The 18,433-nt window shown below is 39.1% G+C and overlaps 1 protein-coding gene across 1 annotated transcript in view; it reads right to left on the bottom strand.

The window, feature by feature from the left end:
* The window catches only part of LOC308303106 (integrin alpha-M-like), a gene marked incomplete at both ends in the record, with an annotated part of 45,063 nt that overhangs the window by 12,468 nt on the left and 14,162 nt on the right, over positions 1 to 18,433 (bottom strand). Inside the window, 13 exons of the mRNA XM_080747429.1 lie at positions 1,017 to 1,142; positions 1,243 to 1,400; positions 1,481 to 1,623; positions 4,310 to 4,443; positions 4,545 to 4,757; positions 4,858 to 5,004; positions 5,114 to 5,253; positions 5,637 to 5,760; positions 11,196 to 11,269; positions 11,355 to 11,496; positions 12,511 to 12,661; positions 12,879 to 12,892; positions 14,389 to 14,519. Coding sequence (XP_080603555.1) covers positions 1,017 to 1,142; positions 1,243 to 1,400; positions 1,481 to 1,623; positions 4,310 to 4,443; positions 4,545 to 4,757; positions 4,858 to 5,004; positions 5,114 to 5,253; positions 5,637 to 5,760; positions 11,196 to 11,269; positions 11,355 to 11,496; positions 12,511 to 12,661; positions 12,879 to 12,892; positions 14,389 to 14,519 — 1,697 coding nt within the window. The remainder of the gene's footprint in view (positions 1 to 1,016; positions 1,143 to 1,242; positions 1,401 to 1,480; positions 1,624 to 4,309; positions 4,444 to 4,544; positions 4,758 to 4,857; positions 5,005 to 5,113; positions 5,254 to 5,636; positions 5,761 to 11,195; positions 11,270 to 11,354; positions 11,497 to 12,510; positions 12,662 to 12,878; positions 12,893 to 14,388; positions 14,520 to 18,433) is intronic.

Raw genomic sequence — 18,433 nt, 5'->3', positions numbered from 1 at the left:
CCGAGGCAGGCCTCCTCATTGAGAGCGATTCTAGACCTGAATCGCCGAAACAAAAAAATTAAAGGGGTGTGGCTAGCGATTCAGGGTCTGGAACTAGGCTATACAGCATGGTGTTAATGGTGGAGAATATAATTGTGTACATGTAGTGATCAATAAAGATGTTGTTTTGACTAATGGGTATGATTGAGAATTTGGTATTTATTAAGAATTTGGTATTTATGCATAAGGGTACTGTAGTTGGTGATGGAAATGAGATTGAGATTACATGGTTTATTGTCATGTTGTAATAAATAACAGTAAACGTGCATTTGGCAGCAAGTAGCAACATAGAAGAGGTAGTGTGTGTGTGTGTGTGTGTGTGTGTGTGTGTGTGTGTGTGTGTGTGGGTGTGTGTGTGTGTGCGTGCGTGCGTGCGTGCGTGCGTGCGTGCGTGCGTGCGTGTGTTCTCTCTCTCTCTGTCTCTCTCTCTCTGTCCCTGGCTCTGTGTATGAGACAACACACACACGCACACACACGCACACACATACATAAACACACACACACACACACACACACACACACACACACACACACACACACGCTGGCAATTCTTATGATGGTCTTACAATCCGTTTGAGCATGGATTTGCTTGGGGCTTTTAAACCGTGACATCATTTTGTAGTCAGACCTCCAAGCAGATTTATTGTCAATATCTGTCCCTCGCTATTTCAACAGATCAGAGACAAAAATAACGACTAAAGTATAATTCTACCACTTTCCTTTCAACAACAAAGAGAAGAAAAATTTGTAAATAGTAAAAATAGTAAAAAGATTCGCTTTTTTTGCGGGCAAAAGTTCTCCTCTGCCTACAAAATGATGTCAGACTTAACAGCCCCCTATTCCAATGGCCAATCATTCTCGCTGATCTGCAAGCTCTAATGTCAAGCTCTCTTGGCAAGGCAGGCAGGCAGGCAGGCAGGCAGGCAGGCAGGCAGGCAGGCAGACAGACAGACAGACAGACATACAGACAGACTTACAGGATGATAGGTGGTTGTCTGAGCTTGATGTTCAAGGCTTGGACTAAGCTTGTCTGGAGATGGAACGCCTTCAAAGGTGAATCTAAGTTCATTAGAAAGTTCATTCAGAACATCCTCTGGACAAGCCTGCAATGATAAAGCATTATCATGAAAAGATCCTTACAGTAGTCCAACCTTCAATAAAAAATAGCTCTCTAATTTAAGATTATTTAGATTTCCAACCTACCTCAATGTCAAATTCATGTGAAAAGCAGTGTTCCTTTGCCATGTCAAGGGTGAAAGAGTTGAACATCTCTCGTTGTTTTGGTGTCTCAATGTAGGCACGGTTGTTTGGAGTCTTGAAGGTTGAATCCAGCATCAATGTATAATTAATCCGCGCTTGAGCTGGAATAGTTTAGACACATTCTAAAATGGCTCTACTTGGAGTATACTGTGTATATAGATTGTATTAAAATGTTTTAAACCTGTCTTCACAGTAGAGTGGTGAGTCATAGTGAAGCAGACTTTAGCTGTGTTGTTCAAGGTATAATTGCAGTCTGTGTTGTTGGTGGGGATCCTGTCTGGGCTGAATGTCACCTGAGCTTCAACCTTCACTATTGGCTTAGATCTGGAAATGGACAGAATCACTGGAATCACCTTTTCCTTTACTCTAGGGAAAGGGCAATATTACAGAATTCACTTGATTAACCTTAGGTGTACTATGGTGCAATAATCTAAGGCAGGGGTGCGCAAAAGGTAGATTGTGATCTACCAATAGATCACAAAGGCTGTGCAGGTAGACCACATGACTGGCATGTCCCTAAAACATATAACCTATTAAAAGATAAAGGAAAATATTTATCAAAAAAAAATGGCTTCTTAAAGTAGTGAAATCCCCAATGCAATGCTTTGTTTTCAAGAGTCAGTAGCAAAAGAACCTGAAAACCTAAGCCTCCTTACTAGGCCTGTCACAATTCACTCAACTCACAATGCGATTTGAATCACGATTCAAAGTTCACGATTCACAATGTCACGGTTCTTTCAACACAAATATATTTTCCAGAAAAATTACCCCCAAAAAATCCACAATTCTTACAATTCCAGTATTTTATTTTATTTTAACAATACTGTTTTCTCTTATGCTCTTTTCAATACAGTAGAACTATCAAATGACAAAAAACAACAATTACATTTCAGTTCTCTTGTCTTCTCTTACAAGGAATCCAGTATTTTTTAGATGTTCTCTTATCCTCTATATACAGTAGCAAATAGCAAATGACAGAAAAGTGTAAACTTATCAATTCTTAAATGTCAAATCCTGTTCTTTTTTTAAACAACACTCTTTTCAATACTCTATCAAAGAATGTATTTTTCCTGTGGTACATAGCAAGCCAACTGTACTGTAAGCCAGGCACAAACTAAGGCATAACAACAACTCTTAGGGTCGATTCACACTCTAATAGTGAGCCTAACTAATTTCGGTTCGGCAATGTCCAGACCCAAATATGGGTTTCCCCTCCCGGTTCGGGGGGGGGCGTCAACCGACTAAAGTCGGCTCCACGGTGCTGCTGAAATGTTGTGACCTCCCGACTTAATTTCGGTACTCGGCGGTGTCTTCTCATTCATTCAGCCCGGCTCAAGTTCATATGCTCGGCTGTGAAGCCAAGGAAACAGCGGTCGTTTGGGAGGGAGACACGCCGACTTCCAATGCTTGTGTGGCCGTGTATTGAGCGTCTTTGCTGCGTGTATCGCTAACGACCGTTTTAAAGAGAAAAGAAGAGATTAAACACAACTTTGCTAGTGTTCCGTGTTGATAGGTTTTCCACGACGAGTTGTGACTGTGTGATGACATGCATGCAGCAAGGGAGGCGGGCGGCACGTCTATAATGTGAGCTTGTAGATTAAATGTTTTTGACAGAGCTCGAGCGTTTGTGAGTGTGAGTGAGAGAGAGAGAGAAGAGACCCCGTAACCCACTGGTGCTGCTGCCTGCTACTCACTGGACCTCCAGTCATTCAGCGTGCAGCGCGAGGGCCAGTCAGATATGTATCCGCCCTGCAACGCTCATTCATCGGCCACAAACGTTGTCATGCCACGGACCTCCAATATTTACAAGCGACTTCGGCACTAGCCGTTACGAAAGTATGGATGAACTCCCCCCGAACCTAAATAATTTCGGGTCGGGGAGCCCTCCCGAACCGAAATTAGTTAGGTTCCTTATTAGAGTGTGAAACGACCCTTATCCTCTTTTCAAAATCAATATTGCATTAAAGTCAAGACCTAGTGTCTCATTGTGGATAGACTGTTCAAATCGCGATTCGTTTTTTAAAACATCGATTTGAATCGTCCCCTAATTAAATCGATTTAAATCGATTTTTTCATGAATCGTGACAGGCCTACTCCTTACTGTACATTGTTCTTGGGTGAGTAGATCATGTTGAGCTGGTCATTTAAAAAGTAGCTCTCAAGTCAAAACACTTTTTTTACACGCACGCACGCACGCACGCGCACACACACACACACACACACACACACACACACACACACACACACACACACACACACACACACACACACACACACACACACACCTTATAGTGAGGAGTCGAGGCGTCCTCTTCAAGTGGTTGTGTAACGACCTTTTTTCCGTTTCTTGATAAAATATATTTATATTGGGACACACAGTTTGAGAACCGCTATCATAGAGCAGAGTTAAAGTAATTTTCATCACTACTGCGCCTATGTTTTATAACGGTGGCCGTGGGTACTTCTTGCTACGGATATACATCTTGTACGTTCAGTCCGTCCAGTTGGGAGCTGTCCGTAAGGGTCCGTATACGGATCTAAATCATCCGGAGTACGGAGGCTTGGGAGTCAGACCGGACAAACCGGACGAAATTTCTCTCACCCTCCGTTTCTTGTGTATTCCTGCAGTCCTTATGTACTACTATGCATGGTACTTAAGGGGGTCAACTGGAATGTCATAAATATTTCATGTTTTATCGCACAACCCCAGAAGGTAAAAAAAACAAGTGTTAAATTAAACAGTAATTCTAATTTTACCTATCATTTTATCGTATACTGGACGATTTACATTTCGAGCAAGTGGGCATGACCTTTGGGCAAGCAGAACATGACCAGTACTTGCTCGATGGGCAAGTGCCTCTGAGACCTCTTGTTTTGTAATTGTGATGATGATATTGATGTATAGTTTTCTGTGCTTTTTTTTTATTTGTTCAAGATAAATAAAGATCCAAAAGATCAAATCAAATCAAAATAACACCAGGGATAGAATTACACCATTCTTTATATTTACCTGAGTAGGAGGACAGCACCCTTTGAACCCACTGCCAAATCAGGCAGGCCGTCTCCACTGAGGTCAAAAGACGACTGGCTAATGGAAAGACCAAAGAAACGCAGTCCAGGCTGGACACTGGAGCCAGGAATTCTCTAGATGACGAAAAAAGGAAAGAGAATATCTTAAGAGATCAAGTTAAAACGTTGCTTGAATCTATTACCACTGCCACTGGATTAGCCTTTGACTCACACACCTGTTTGTGAATGGGATTGATTGTTCTTCTTCCATCACCATGGAAAATATAGATGCTTCCTTGACCATCGTTCTCTAGTGGAGCTCCCACAGCCAAATCATTGAATCCATCACTGTTGAGGTCAGGCAGTGGAGCAAGAGAGGAACCAAACCTTCCTCTTTCTCCTGCAACACCTTTCAACACTGGTTGTCTTTCCGATAGACAATCAGCTCTCTGGTAGGGATACTAATTAAAAACAGGAATGATAAATCATAATTTGAATTCTCATACCTAAATGTATGCGTTTGATGACAGAAAGTTAAATATTCTTTACCCTGTTAGGAAGGCTACAGACGTAAACCCTGCCCTCTCTATCTCTCTCCATGAATGAAGGCGCAGATATGAGGATTATGTCAGTGTATCTATTTTGATCCACATCCATGGTACAAACCTCTGCCCCAAAATATGACCCAATCTGAAACTATAAGAAAACCAAAAATAACCATTCAAAGGAGGATTCATTACAGTTATTGAAAAAAAAAGAAAAAAGAATCTATGTACTGTGAATTATTATTATTTTCAGCACAAACTTGTGAATCTGTCGAGGGGTCAATCTTTTGGGAGCTTTTGCTGGAGGAGAACACCATTACCATCCCCATGTGTTTATATCTTGGAGCTCCTACAACAGTGAGAATGCTACTTCTTGTTGTGGCAATTGCCATGGAGTAACCTAGGATAGAACAGCACAGAGTAATTTATGCTTGGGGTTATCATATGACCTTAAAGAAAAGAAACCCTGTTCTTATATAGGATTACATATGATGAATTAATTACAGACATGTCTATACTTGATGGTCAGTTTGATCACTATACATGATTTTTGAAATAATGAACTATGCTTAGGGTGCATTTAGATGTAGCTGATGTTGATTCTCACATGGCCTTCTCATCAAGAAAAAAAGTTAAGTCTTTGATATGTGGTGTGTCGGCTTACGACAAACGAAAACTATATGGCTAGAAGTCTGATGCAACATTCATTTTTTGTCGTTTTGGTGTTAACAGCATTAGGTATACACTACAGTAATATAATAAGAAGTTAATTTACTTTCTCACCAAGATAACTGTCAGGAACCATATCAGTCAGCTCTGTGAAGTCTCCCCTCTGGCCTGTTGCTGAGACTTCCTGGTAGCTCCCCCTCCACAGGAAGGCTCCAACAGCTGCCATCTGGAATCCTCCCTAGTATAGATACAGTCAACTGATGTTTTTGTGGAACATTTTCTACGGCCTTTTATTCCATGTTTTCACAGGTTGTGCCTTACCTCCTTCAGAATTGTAATATCACATGCACACTCCCAGTATCCCAAGAAAGACACTCCACCTCATGGTGGTGCTACGTACATCCGGCCATTTATGTTTTGGCCTAAGACTCTTGGAACAGTAGGTTTTATAATTAAAAAAAGCTAAGTCCATACTGTTTGTGTAACTTATTATGGGTTACATACTGTAGTTCAATGATTTCATTTGCATTATTGATTGAAAGCTGTTAATTTCTATTAGTATTGCCTAGCAAAGGGTTAACTTATATTTCACTTTCAAAAATACTTTTGGTCACTTTATCGTCTAATCAGGCACCTCTAAAAGCACTTTAACTTCTGTCACAAATGTAAAAATGTGCACCGCGCTTTGGGTAGGCAACCCAGCCTGGTGGAGGTCTGCGCTTAGAGTGCACATTTCAGCCTTAGTCTTACTCTTACTGTACTCTTAAGGTCCGTACACACTGGCGGCGAATTGGCAAATAGCGAATTAGCTATAATTCGCTTTTTTTTTAAACCTTATAAAGTCAATGGAAGCATCCACACCAAACGCGAATAAAAAAAAGCGAAAAGGCGTCTGTTTTTTATTCGCCCTTGTGTCGAATTTAGCGAACATTCGATGGTGAACTCCTCTCTCTCTGTGTATTAAATCAAGCTCACTCTATCCTACTTAAAGAGAGAGAGAGAGCATGGTCGAGGGACCTTCCCGTTGCAGTGCTTTTCCGTGTCTCTCGTCTGTGTGGTTGCTCGGTAAAAGTACTCAAATGTCTACTGGTAAAAGCATGGTTTATGTATGTTTTATTGTTAATTTATACCTGCAAAAAGACTAATGTTTTAAAATAAATCGCTGGGTATTAAATACAATAGGGTCCGAAATGTAGTGAAGTAGAAGGAAAGTACTGGGAATTGGACTCAAGTACAATTACCTACAAGTACAGGCTACTCAAGTAAATTTACTTTTAATTACTTTACACCACTGCCGCTGCGAGCTGCCTGTCTGTGGGGGAACGGAGCGGAGGGGGAACAGTGAAAGCGTGTTGTCTCTTCTGTGATGTGATGGGTTGTGTGCGCCGGTGAAGACTTCTATTCTTCTTTTTCTTTTTTATTATTTAATGGGCCAGGTCATCATCACTTGAGGATGTAGTTTCCATTGTTTAATTTGTTTCCCCGTCCGTTCTCCTCTCTCTCCTTTCTTCTCCTTTCTCCTGTGGCTACAGGCAGATATCACCCCCTCGTATTTAGGCGAATTAAGCGAATATTATACGCATATTCGCGTCGCTTTTTGGTGTGTATGGAAAAAGGCGAATCGCGAATACTTCGCTTTTAATTCGCCGGTCTGTACAGAGCTTTACTCTTACTTTTACTGTGCAGAAGTCATATGAAATTGTTTACCTGTAACTAAGCATCACATTGATTAGCACTAAAGCTTTAAGTCCTCCATAAAGAACTTTCTGAATAACAGTGGGACCTGAATCTAAATATATTTATAATATAAAGTATAAAATACATTTTGGATGGCTTTTTATCAACTTCTTGAATTCCATTTTAACATTCAAAACTTGGAACTTCCCCTATAGCATACATGGGCAACTGGCGGCCCGGGGGCCACATGCGGCCCCCACCTTCACTTAATGCGGCCCGCAGGTTAATACCGGAATACTGATATATTATTGATTTCAGCTGTTACAATTCCAAACATGACCTGCTTTAATTCCGTCAGTCAATATTAGTAGCTTAATGACTAGTATAGTAGTATTAAAATGTATTTTTTTTTTATGTCCAATGTATTTGTATTTAGGTTCATAAAGTTAACATGGCTATATAACTAAATGCATTTGAAATTAGATAAAAATGTGACATTTCAGGATTCCAATTAAAAAACAACAAAAAATAATTCAGGATTTCAATTCAAAAGAAGCAAAAATAGCCGATCTACAAGCTCAAAACGCATCGCTCTTTTGTATGAGATACTAGAATGACAACGTAGGACGTAGCAATATGCAATGTGGCCCTCTGGAGTGAAGGTGGAAATATAGTGGCCCTCACCATCATCAAAGTTGCCCACCCCTGCCCTATAGACTAGGCTGGATTTCTGAAAATGTTAACCCCGAAGGCAAATCGTGTTAATTTAGGGCATACATGTTTTCTAGGGGTATTAAGGTGTGCTGAATCCAAATCTGCTGTATGCCCAGCTCAAAAATGGACGCTAAGCCCTCAAAATGGACAATTTAAAGATGGCGGCCACCACTATTCTGAAACACAATAAGGTGCATATGTTTGACTAAACATGGTAGAAAATAGACTGAAATTACCTTTTCAATGTTTTCATATGTGGGGAATAAAATTGAACATTCTGATTTAAAATAAATTGTGAAGGAACCACTTTTATATAATTTAGATAGTGAAAATTTGCCTTTTTTGGTAATGAATTATGTGTTTTTTTCTTCTTCTTTTTTTTCTTTTTTTTTTTTTATGTAACATGGACTTAGTCCCAGTCATCATCAGTGTTCTGGCAGGTGTTGCCAAGTTTCTTGCAGTTGCATGCTTCAATGCATGCATGCTTTTCTGCAGCTACAGCGTTGGTTGAGACACCCCTTTGTGCAACTGCATGAAGTGATCTCCCTGCATGCTTTTGGCATAGGTGACAGGGAAAGAAGTCATGCCACCAGCTGACCATTCAGGTGCATCCATCCCATTTCAGTCACTGAAGGAAGCTCCGGATGCGGCAAGTGAGCTTGGTTCCATACAAGGGCTTGATAGCAGGAGCGCATGATAATGAAACTTTGCTGCATCCGAGGTTGGTGGCAGAGTCTCTTGTGTACGACCTATCTCTCTCGGTCGTCCTCAGACGAGCTTCCATTGGAATCTCCAATCTTTCCGGTTCTCCATACACCCGGCCAGCTCTGAAGAGCTTTCAGCTCCCGCATCCTTCTTCAGGACATCCACATATGTTAACGCGGAACGTCCTCGCGGTCGATGCCCACGCGTTGGATCCCACAGGACCAGCCTGCTGGCCGGGAGCTCCTGATGTCTGTGGCTGTGGCCGGCCAGCTTCATCCTCCTAGCTGCTACCTTCTTGCTGAGCCTCGGCAGTTGCCTGTACAGTTCCTTGTTGGTAATGTGGATGTTCTGGTCAGAACAGCTATACCTATAAAAAACAACTTCACTCTTGCTTCATTGCAACCTCAGGCACACCGTATATCCTGCAGATGAATTTTCAAGCCCAATGAGATCAGTCGGACTCGGATGTTGCTGGAACACCTGCCAGGCTGTTTTCTTACCGTGGCCACTGAACTGAGACACGCTGTCACAGCCAGTGATAGCATGGAAGGCAAGTAGTGTGTCAACTTGATCAGCAAAGAACAACATCCGAATGTCATGTACAGGAAGATACTTTGGAGCCTTTGACCTCCCAGCTTTCATGTAGAGACGCTTACATTGCATTCGGTCATAGAGTGCCAGAAGTAGAAGAAGTATATCTGTATCACGTGCTGACACAACTAGTGTTTCCATTTGAGCATGGAAGCAATGCAAAATGAGTTGTGTGTCAGCTTCCTCATGGTCAGCACTTAGAGAAGAGACATCAAGATCTGGATCAGAGGACTTGACAGTGGTCACTTCAGCAAACCCCCCTGATACAATGACCGTTTGATTATTCAGGCTGTGTTTAAGCAGATGGTTTGAAAGTAATAGAGCAAGGTCTGCTTTATTTTCCCCAAGTGCCATGAAGCTAGACCAGTCTGGTGGAAGAGGAACTGACTCGTTCTCAATTTTACAACGTATTGGTCGGTGGCGCTGTTTGCGTTTAATCCTTGTGCCTGCTTTGATTGTTTCCTCTTGATATCTATCAAAGACTACATCAATCCTCTGGCAGTTTTTAAACTCCCATTTTAAACACAGCTCCAGCAAACATGTTGGCATATTCATCAAATGTTCTAATGCCAGGTGGCTTTCCTAGAGCCATCCCGAGTGCTTGGCCATCATTGAGCAGGCAGCTGGAATCATCAAGTGTAACTTTGATAGTGTTTTGCTTCCCCTTGGAAAGTTGCATAACTTCATATAAAGAGGAAAATGTCTTGGCCTTGTTCTTTCGAATAGGTGATTTCAGAGCCAGGTGCTCGTCACTATCTGGAGGCTCACACAGACGTTTGTCGACAAAGACTTTCATTTGTGCATGTCCAAGTTCTTCTGCATTAAGCAGAGATTCCTTCAGATGTGACTACATCTTTGTTGAGAATATTCTTCAATGTGTCACCACCATCTTGAAACACACCATGCTGTTTCAATGACACAACTATTCTGCCTTCATCAGAGTCGTCTTTCTCCATTCTGCTTTTTGTGCACTCATTGTGCGAGTACTCATCATCTTCATTGCCTGATGTCATTCCAAGCAATGCTTTTGTCTGAGAAACTATATCTGCCCTCAGATTATATGACAATGTCCATCTACTCAGTGCAGACGCTATTCTGGTAATACCTACTAAGCCTCCATTCTTCTTTCATGTAGCATTTAGCCATTCTGTACTTTGGTCTGCTGATACCTGATTGAAGTGACGATCAGTGAGTTTTACCACAAAGTTGCCTTCCTGGAACTCAAGGAGAACCTCTGGTGGAAGAACTGACATCTCAGCCAGGTATACAGTACCCCATCTGGCATAGTTAACATGATCATATCTGAAGAAGAATGGCAGCATGCGTTTGAATGCATACAGGTGGGTGTTTGTGGCTGATATTTGAGTTAGGCAATCAGTTTATACCACAGGCTTGCAATATGGTTTTTAAGCAGAAGTATTATGGTGTTGGTTACCTTTTAATAATTTGGAACATATTGGTTATCGGATAAAGTTGGAAAGTTGGAAAAATATTCACTAATAAATCACACATTTCACAATATGTGTGAATTTTAAGCAGTTTCCTCACACTTCATTTCAAATCAAAATATTTAATTGTATTCCCCATATATGAAAAGCTAAACAAATAAAATAATAATAAAAAAACAATCAGGTTACTACATTGTTTTGTCAAAAAGAGCTTTGTAGCATAGTGGTGGCCGCCATCTTTAAATTGTCAATTTTTGAGCTGGGCATACAGCAGATTTGGATTCAGCACACCTTAATACCCCTAGAAAACATGTATGCCCTAAATTAACACGATTTGTCTTCAGCACTTTATAAGCACATTTTCAGAAATCCAGCCTAGTCTAAAGTGTCAATTTAAACCTCACACCTTAGACAACAAAACGAATGTTCGGGTAAAAAAAAAAACACACATCAGGAATGAGAATAATGTTTGCATTGTTATGCATTTAGCTGCATATGTTTATGTGACAATATTGATATATTGCTTGTTTCTGATTACCCCAGGTACATAAGCAGCACTGAATCCCTCTTGAGCCATTTCCAGTTTCAATGAGCCACCGCTTGTCTGAGATCCTGTAAAGACAAAATTCATTAACAACAAATATCTGTATACTCAATTATGTATATGAAAATATATTTTTTTACGTTGGAACTATACCTTCAATAGAAAAGATCCTGTCTTGCAAAGATTTCAGGGTTTCATTAAGAGCTGTAAAGCCGGTCACTCGAAACACGTTTGGATTGGTTGCAATGGTGTCCAACTCTGCCTTTGCATTAACATCATCAAAAGCACTTCCAACCTACGGACGATACAATGTTTACAATGTTATAATGTCAATGTTACTGTATAAATTAAAAGTTATTTGTTTATAATTCTAGGCTTATCTCGACATTCATACTCTTAAATAGTAACATACTCATTCCACTTCACCATTACTTTTTTAGGTTTTTGTAGTCATGTCCTTTGACCAGTAGGCTAATGATAATAAATAATAAGGGTAATAATAATAATAATAATAATAACTAGAAGCACAGGTCAAAACATAGTCTCTCCCATGCCTTTTGGCTGGTGGATACAATAATACATTTTATTTGTAACAAACTTTATATTTGAAGCAAATCTTAAAGTACAAATCTACAATACACTGAACTATAGTGCATGGTTGCTTTTGTATGCCAGTAGTCTATTACATGTCACTCTCTATAGTATACCAATGTCTATCTATGGTATGGTTCTTTTTTTGCATATACACGTGCACTTTACACATTTGATACTTTATTACTTATCGTTCTTGCCTACTTATATTATACCTTGTTTTATATAATGTTATACGTAATTTAATCTTTATTTATTTAATTTATGGTTTTTACATGATCACATGAATTTACTTTTTTCTTGTATTTATGTACATAATCCACAACTGAAAAGAAGCAGGAAGAAGAGAAATCTTCTTCCGCTATCATCATTATGTTGGACAATTTTAGCACAATTTGGAGTAATATGCCACACCAATATGTCACTGCTCAAACTGTGCGTGTTTGAGCTTGTGACAAATAAAACCTTGAAAGGAAAGGTATTTTCTACAAATGTATTTCTACGGTCAAGACTGTGGGTTAAGGCCCTCTGGCTAGTTGCCCCAGTGGCCCATACTCTCTGCTGTATTAGCTTCAGGTATGTGAACATTTTTAATTCATTTCTGGTATTAATCATCATCATTTTTATGATGCAACATTTTTAGTTTTAGTTCTCCTGATTTTCCCTTTAAGTATATTATGATGAGTGAGGCTAAAATGATGAGTGAGTAGTAACTTACCCCAATGGCAAACCGTACAATGCCTTTACTCGCAGCTAGGGAAGCAGCATCAGATAAGTAATTTCTGTCATTAGATGCTCCATCAGTAATGACAATCAGGACCTTATTCACATTTGGTCTGGATCCTCTATATCCTGAAAAAACATTGTTTCTGGAAAAAAAAGAAAAGTACTTGCAAAACTCATGTTTCAAATGTGTGCTACTGTACAGTATGTTGTCAAAATAAAGGCACTTACACAACATGTTGAATTGCTTTAGCTGTATATGTCGATCCACGTTGGTGTTTAATAAGATCAATTTGTGATTCCCAAGATCCTGAGGTGTCAAAATCATCAAAATAATAGTGGATGCGGGGATCTATAGAGTACTGAGCAACTGCAAACTGCAAACAGATACAATAGAAAAAGATTGAATTCAGTTTTGTTTAAAAAAATCTCAAACTTGGCCCCTTTCACGTTTGTCTTACAAACGTCTGCATGAGAATTGTGTTCAAAATAATGATGCATTCTAGGCCTAGGTCTGTCATGTCAGAGTGTGATATGCACACTCTGACATGCTAAGCAAAGTGTCCCATAGATAGAGGACATTAGGAATTCCTATTTCAGAATGCATTGTGGAGGTCATATCTTATCTAAACCAGGAATCTACAGTATTGTGCAAGATGCTTATTGGCTTGCCCACAGCAATGGCATGCTATTGTAATCGCTCTCATTTGTGAACAAAATAATACATTGTAAAAGTCACTATGGATAAGTAAATTGTATAAAACAAAATAAAGCTAAAAAATAACAACTACAAAATAACTTTTTTGAAAGGAAGGTGGTAGGAATGATCAGTCTCCCCGGAAAAGATGACTGTTTAAAAAAGATAAAGTTCAAGGTCACAACCAAGATGTTACAGTAGGTCAGGTAGGTTATTATGAGCCACAATGTTCAGAGTTCCCCAATCAGGGTGGAATATGAAAAATTGGATGGTTCCGTCTCAATCACGTGACTATAGAGATATTCTGAGATTTCTGTGATGTTTGGACAAAGAGGTGTGTACATACAAAGTTTTACACAGCTCGGTGCAGTTATAGGTAAACAAATCAGCCTGTATGCGCCACCATAGTGGGAATGTGCATGCATAATTTCACGGAAATTGCACACTGTGTTCATGATTTGATTCATTTTGTTCAAAGCGTGGACCATTCCTACAAAAGTGCCGATCTTAGGATCAGGATGGATTATGAAAAATCTGAAAGACCTGTTTGGTTTGATGACTATAGAGATACTGTGTACCACAATCTGTAAGAGTACTGTCAAAAAAATGTTTTGCAAAAATCTGCCTCCTGGTGGTGCTATAACAGGCCCATGTGAATAATAATATAAACAAAAACATGTGGAAAGTAAAGCCAACCTCCCTGGTATTTTTTACCTTTTATTTGAACATTGTGCTCCTGCTCATTATGTGGTGGATAGTTATCCCATCATTGATGACATAATGCCACACATAATTATCTATGGTGCCTCCAGTATGTGAAGCTCTACGGTGGAGAAAAGCTATGGATTTCTTATTTATCCGATCAACCTGTTTTCAGCAGGATAGAAATCAGGGCCGGATCTAGGCATAGGCAAGGGGTAGATAGATAGATGTGCATGTGGCATACCGACTACACTAGTGGGCCAATGGGCCCCCCAAAAAGGAGAAGAAAAAAGGATGGGGGTTGATGCTGTAGCCTGATGCAGGTGTAAGACCTGTTGTTTGTATTGTGTGTTATATTGTGCCAAAACGTCCTGCCCCATCTATTGCTGAAGGCTAAATCCGGCCCTGATAGAAATTAGGCCCAAGTAGTTTGGAAGAAAAGGAATTTGACTTGACCAATTATACTAATCCTACCTGTTTATCTCTGCTCATTAATGATCTAATCACACTTTTCACAAAGGTTTTCATTCGTATGAAATCAGCAGCACTAACACTGCCTGAACCATCCAGTAAGAATGCAATATCTGCTGGCACCCCAGAACACTCTGTTAAAAGATAAGAAGAAAAGAATAATAAGTAAATTATTACTTTATAATGAGAAAAAAAAGATTAATGGCACATTTTTAATTATGTTAAAACATCACTGTGGTCAGGCAGAAACCAGCTATATGTAAAAAAAAAAAAAAAAAGCATGTTTTTAGAACAACACAACACTGCCTCATCAAAGTTGTTATGGTGAAACACCTACAGTAACTCCACAAGTTGGAGCTGGTTTGAACGATCCAATGGACTAAGAAGGTTTACCCAGAAGCGCTTTCTAATACTTATCATTGGTTCAATATTTGTTAAAAAAAACACACAAATATAGGGTGTTCAATAGCACTGATTACTTTTTTTTTTTTTTTAAGCAAAGGGAAACTGGTGAGCCTGATACTGGCAACTGAAACTCCAGTAGTAGTTAACTGTATGGTGGTAGGTACAGTAAGTAACACCTCCCTGTGTCAAATAAATTATTGTCTGACACCGAACTTATACCAAGCATATTCTGTGAAAGTGTCAAGTTTCAATGCAAAGGAGATGAGCTTTGATAGCATTGAGAGCATTGAGGTTTTCTAAAAATTCAATTCTCAGTATTTATGCTTTTGCACAGAATTAATGATCTGTGCTTTGAAGGCATACTGTATGGAGTACTGTAGGCATGTACATTACTTCACACCACTTGAGATAAAACCTGTTACTGAACAAACACTCTGCATCTTTAGGTACAGTACTTTATAAGTAAATGTACTTTGTTTCTACCAGCTGTGAATGGCAATAGATATTCAGTATAGTGTCAGTGTTATGCAGGGGGAGAAGCTACAGAGCATGAGGATGGACACGACCGCGTATTTCCCGGTGAACCTGTGCGCAAAGGTGGGGGCCGATGGGCAAGGAGGGTCGCGAGCTTATGAGAAACAACTAAAATAAGACATTAAAACCTGGCGAAAACAGTTATACATTAGCGGAAGATGATGATAAAGGAAATCATTAAATGGAAAACATTAAATTAACTTCTGAAAAGCCTACACAGCCTTAAAACATGGCAAAAACAGTTGCATGCATTAGCGCAAGATTAGATGAGGATAAAGGAAATCATTAAATGGAAAACATTAAATTAAATTCTGAAAAGGCTTCTAAGCTACTACTAAAAACTAGTCGAACCGCAATCTTGCCACACGTGAATAATTGTGGTTGTAAACAATAACACAGACAATATGAATCCTTAGTCTAGTTGTGGGAAGAAAAGGTTATCATCATGGCCCCAAATAACTTTTAAATATCTTGCAATTGGCGACGAGTCTCTTACTAAATCGGCAAGAGTGCCTCTCATTCTCAATACATAAAGGCTATATAACCTCTCCATCATCGGCAATAGTCAGTGGTGCGTGTTCCCCACACTCCCAAGCCCCCACCGTTGCGCTTAGGTTCACTGGGAAATATACACGGTCGCAGGATGGACTGAGTGACATAGACACTTAGAGCTGACCTCGAAATAGTCGAATAATCGATCGAAACGGCACCTAGTCGAATGCCAATGTCTCAGTCGAATGTAAAAAAAATAATGTTTTGGGGGTGCTAATGATTTAACATATACTTGATTGGTTTCTCCCAATAAAACATGCGCCTACTGGCTGCTTTCAATCAATCAATGAGGCACCGGTGTGTCTACAAAATAGAAATCACTGATCGCTCACAATGCCTGCAAAAAAGAAGTCTCAAGTGTGGAAACACTTTGAACAAGTAGAGGACAAAACTAAAGTAAGATGCAGGATCTGCGATCTGACTATGACCTACCACTCCACAACAAGCAACATGTCATATCACTTGATAAAAGTAAGTTGGCTTAAGTTCTCTTATGTTATGTCCATACTCCCTTTCTTATTAACAGTCAAAAGCGCCGCGACACGGACGCTCAGGTTTTGAGCTTGCAGATCGGCAATAAACCTATGCCATCAACACGTATAACAGCACTAGAGAGTTTTAAGCTCTTCTTTTCTCTTTCTCCCCATGCATGCGTGGATGTTACACAGATATTGGTGTCGGGCAGAGCATTCAGAAATGTGTGACCACATCGCCTATAGTTGCATGGGTGTTACACAGACAACGGTGTCTGGGGCTTTAGCTTTTGGTGTGACACGCGGATCGATTTTCTTTAAAAAGCTGATTAAACTTTACACCTGCTATAGGCCTACTTATTTTAGTATTTTGTTATTTTAATTAGCCTTATAATATTTTGTTACTTTATTTATTTTAGAGATATTATTTTGTTGTTGTTATTGCTGTACTATTCTGATTATTATCATGAATGAGTTATCTATTAAAACAAGAACGTCAAGTCAAGAAGACATGCTATTTAAATGAGTGTTTCACTTCTGTTGTTTGTAAGCCATTGTAAAAGAAAGGAAAAAGGAATACAAAAAAATATATATATATACAGTATATATATATATATATATATATATATATATATATATATATATATATATAAAGAAACTGGACTATTCGACTACCATTCGACTATCAACACATTTCGGCCAAAACGTCAAGTCAAGGAGACATGCTATTTAAATTAGTGTTTCACTTCTGTTGTTTGTAAGCCATTGTAAAAGAAATTAAAAAATATATATATATATAAAAAAAAAGAAAAAGAAACAGGACTATTCGACTACCATTCGACTATCACAAATTTCGGCCAATCATAGTCGACTATACAAAGTCTTAGTCGGGGACAGCCCTAATATATATATATATATATATATATATATATATATATATATATATATATATACATATATACACACACACACACACACACACACACACACACACACACACACACACACACACACACACACACACACATATATATATATATATATATATATATATATACACACACAGTATTTACCTTCAAGATATGACGGCACAGATTTTCCAACATTGTCGTTTGCACTTATCTCTAAGCATACACCATTGTATGTGGTGATAGTTTCGCACTCTCTTGGAATGGTTGGACCACACACCTGAAATGGAAGAACAGAATGTCTGAAGATTTAGTTTTGTGGATAAATGTCACTGTCGCAGATGCTTGGGGACACATGCAAACCAATTCCAGACACAGAGATTCCAGACTGACCAGTGATATTAGTCTGGCCATGCCAGGCTAACATATTTCCCCCACAAGCCAGTTTGTTTCTGTATAAACATACTACTGTAGATGTTTAGTTTTTAGTTGTTTTTCTTTTTCTTTTTTTTTTTACTTACGAATATAATAACCATTATACCTGTTGACAAACGACTTTTGAAACACAAACCAAGTATCTCTTTGGTACGGTATGTACCATTAACATAACAGCATGCAATGAACTCACAATTGTCTTTCCTGTGGTAGGGTCATTTGTCATTGTCAAGCCAAGGGACATGTTGACTGCAAAATCTGGCACTGTATTAAATATAACACAAGGAAGATGGAAAGATGAATGTCAACATATTCAATTATATTGTGATATTGTAATTTTAGTATATAGGTTTAAACAACCACACTATTAATATATGCATAAATAAACAGATTAAAATCATATTCACAAATAAAATCCCATCCCTGTTACATTGTTAGTCAAACATTCAGTATCTACGTATTTCTGAGGAGTCTGCCATCATGTTACTGTATGACAAGATTCAGCTTACGTTTCACCTTACATTAAAGGAGTAGTTCACCCCCAAAATGACTTTTTTTCTATTGATTAGTCATGCCATGGAGAGTAGAGTTCAATAATATTTTTTGGTTTTTGTCACATTCCTAAGACAAAATGTTGATTCGAGTAAATTTACCCCCATTGATTCCGGATGGTGACCCGTTTCGAAACGGGTCACCATCCGGAATGAATGGGGGTACATTTATTGTTATCACATTTTTGTC

The sequence above is a fragment of the Nannobrachium achirus genome, assembly GCF_963921795.1.
Source record: "Nannobrachium achirus genome assembly, chromosome: 18".
Lineage (NCBI taxonomy): Eukaryota > Metazoa > Chordata > Actinopteri > Myctophiformes > Myctophidae > Nannobrachium > Nannobrachium achirus.
This window is presented reverse-complemented; position numbering and strand designations above follow the sequence as displayed.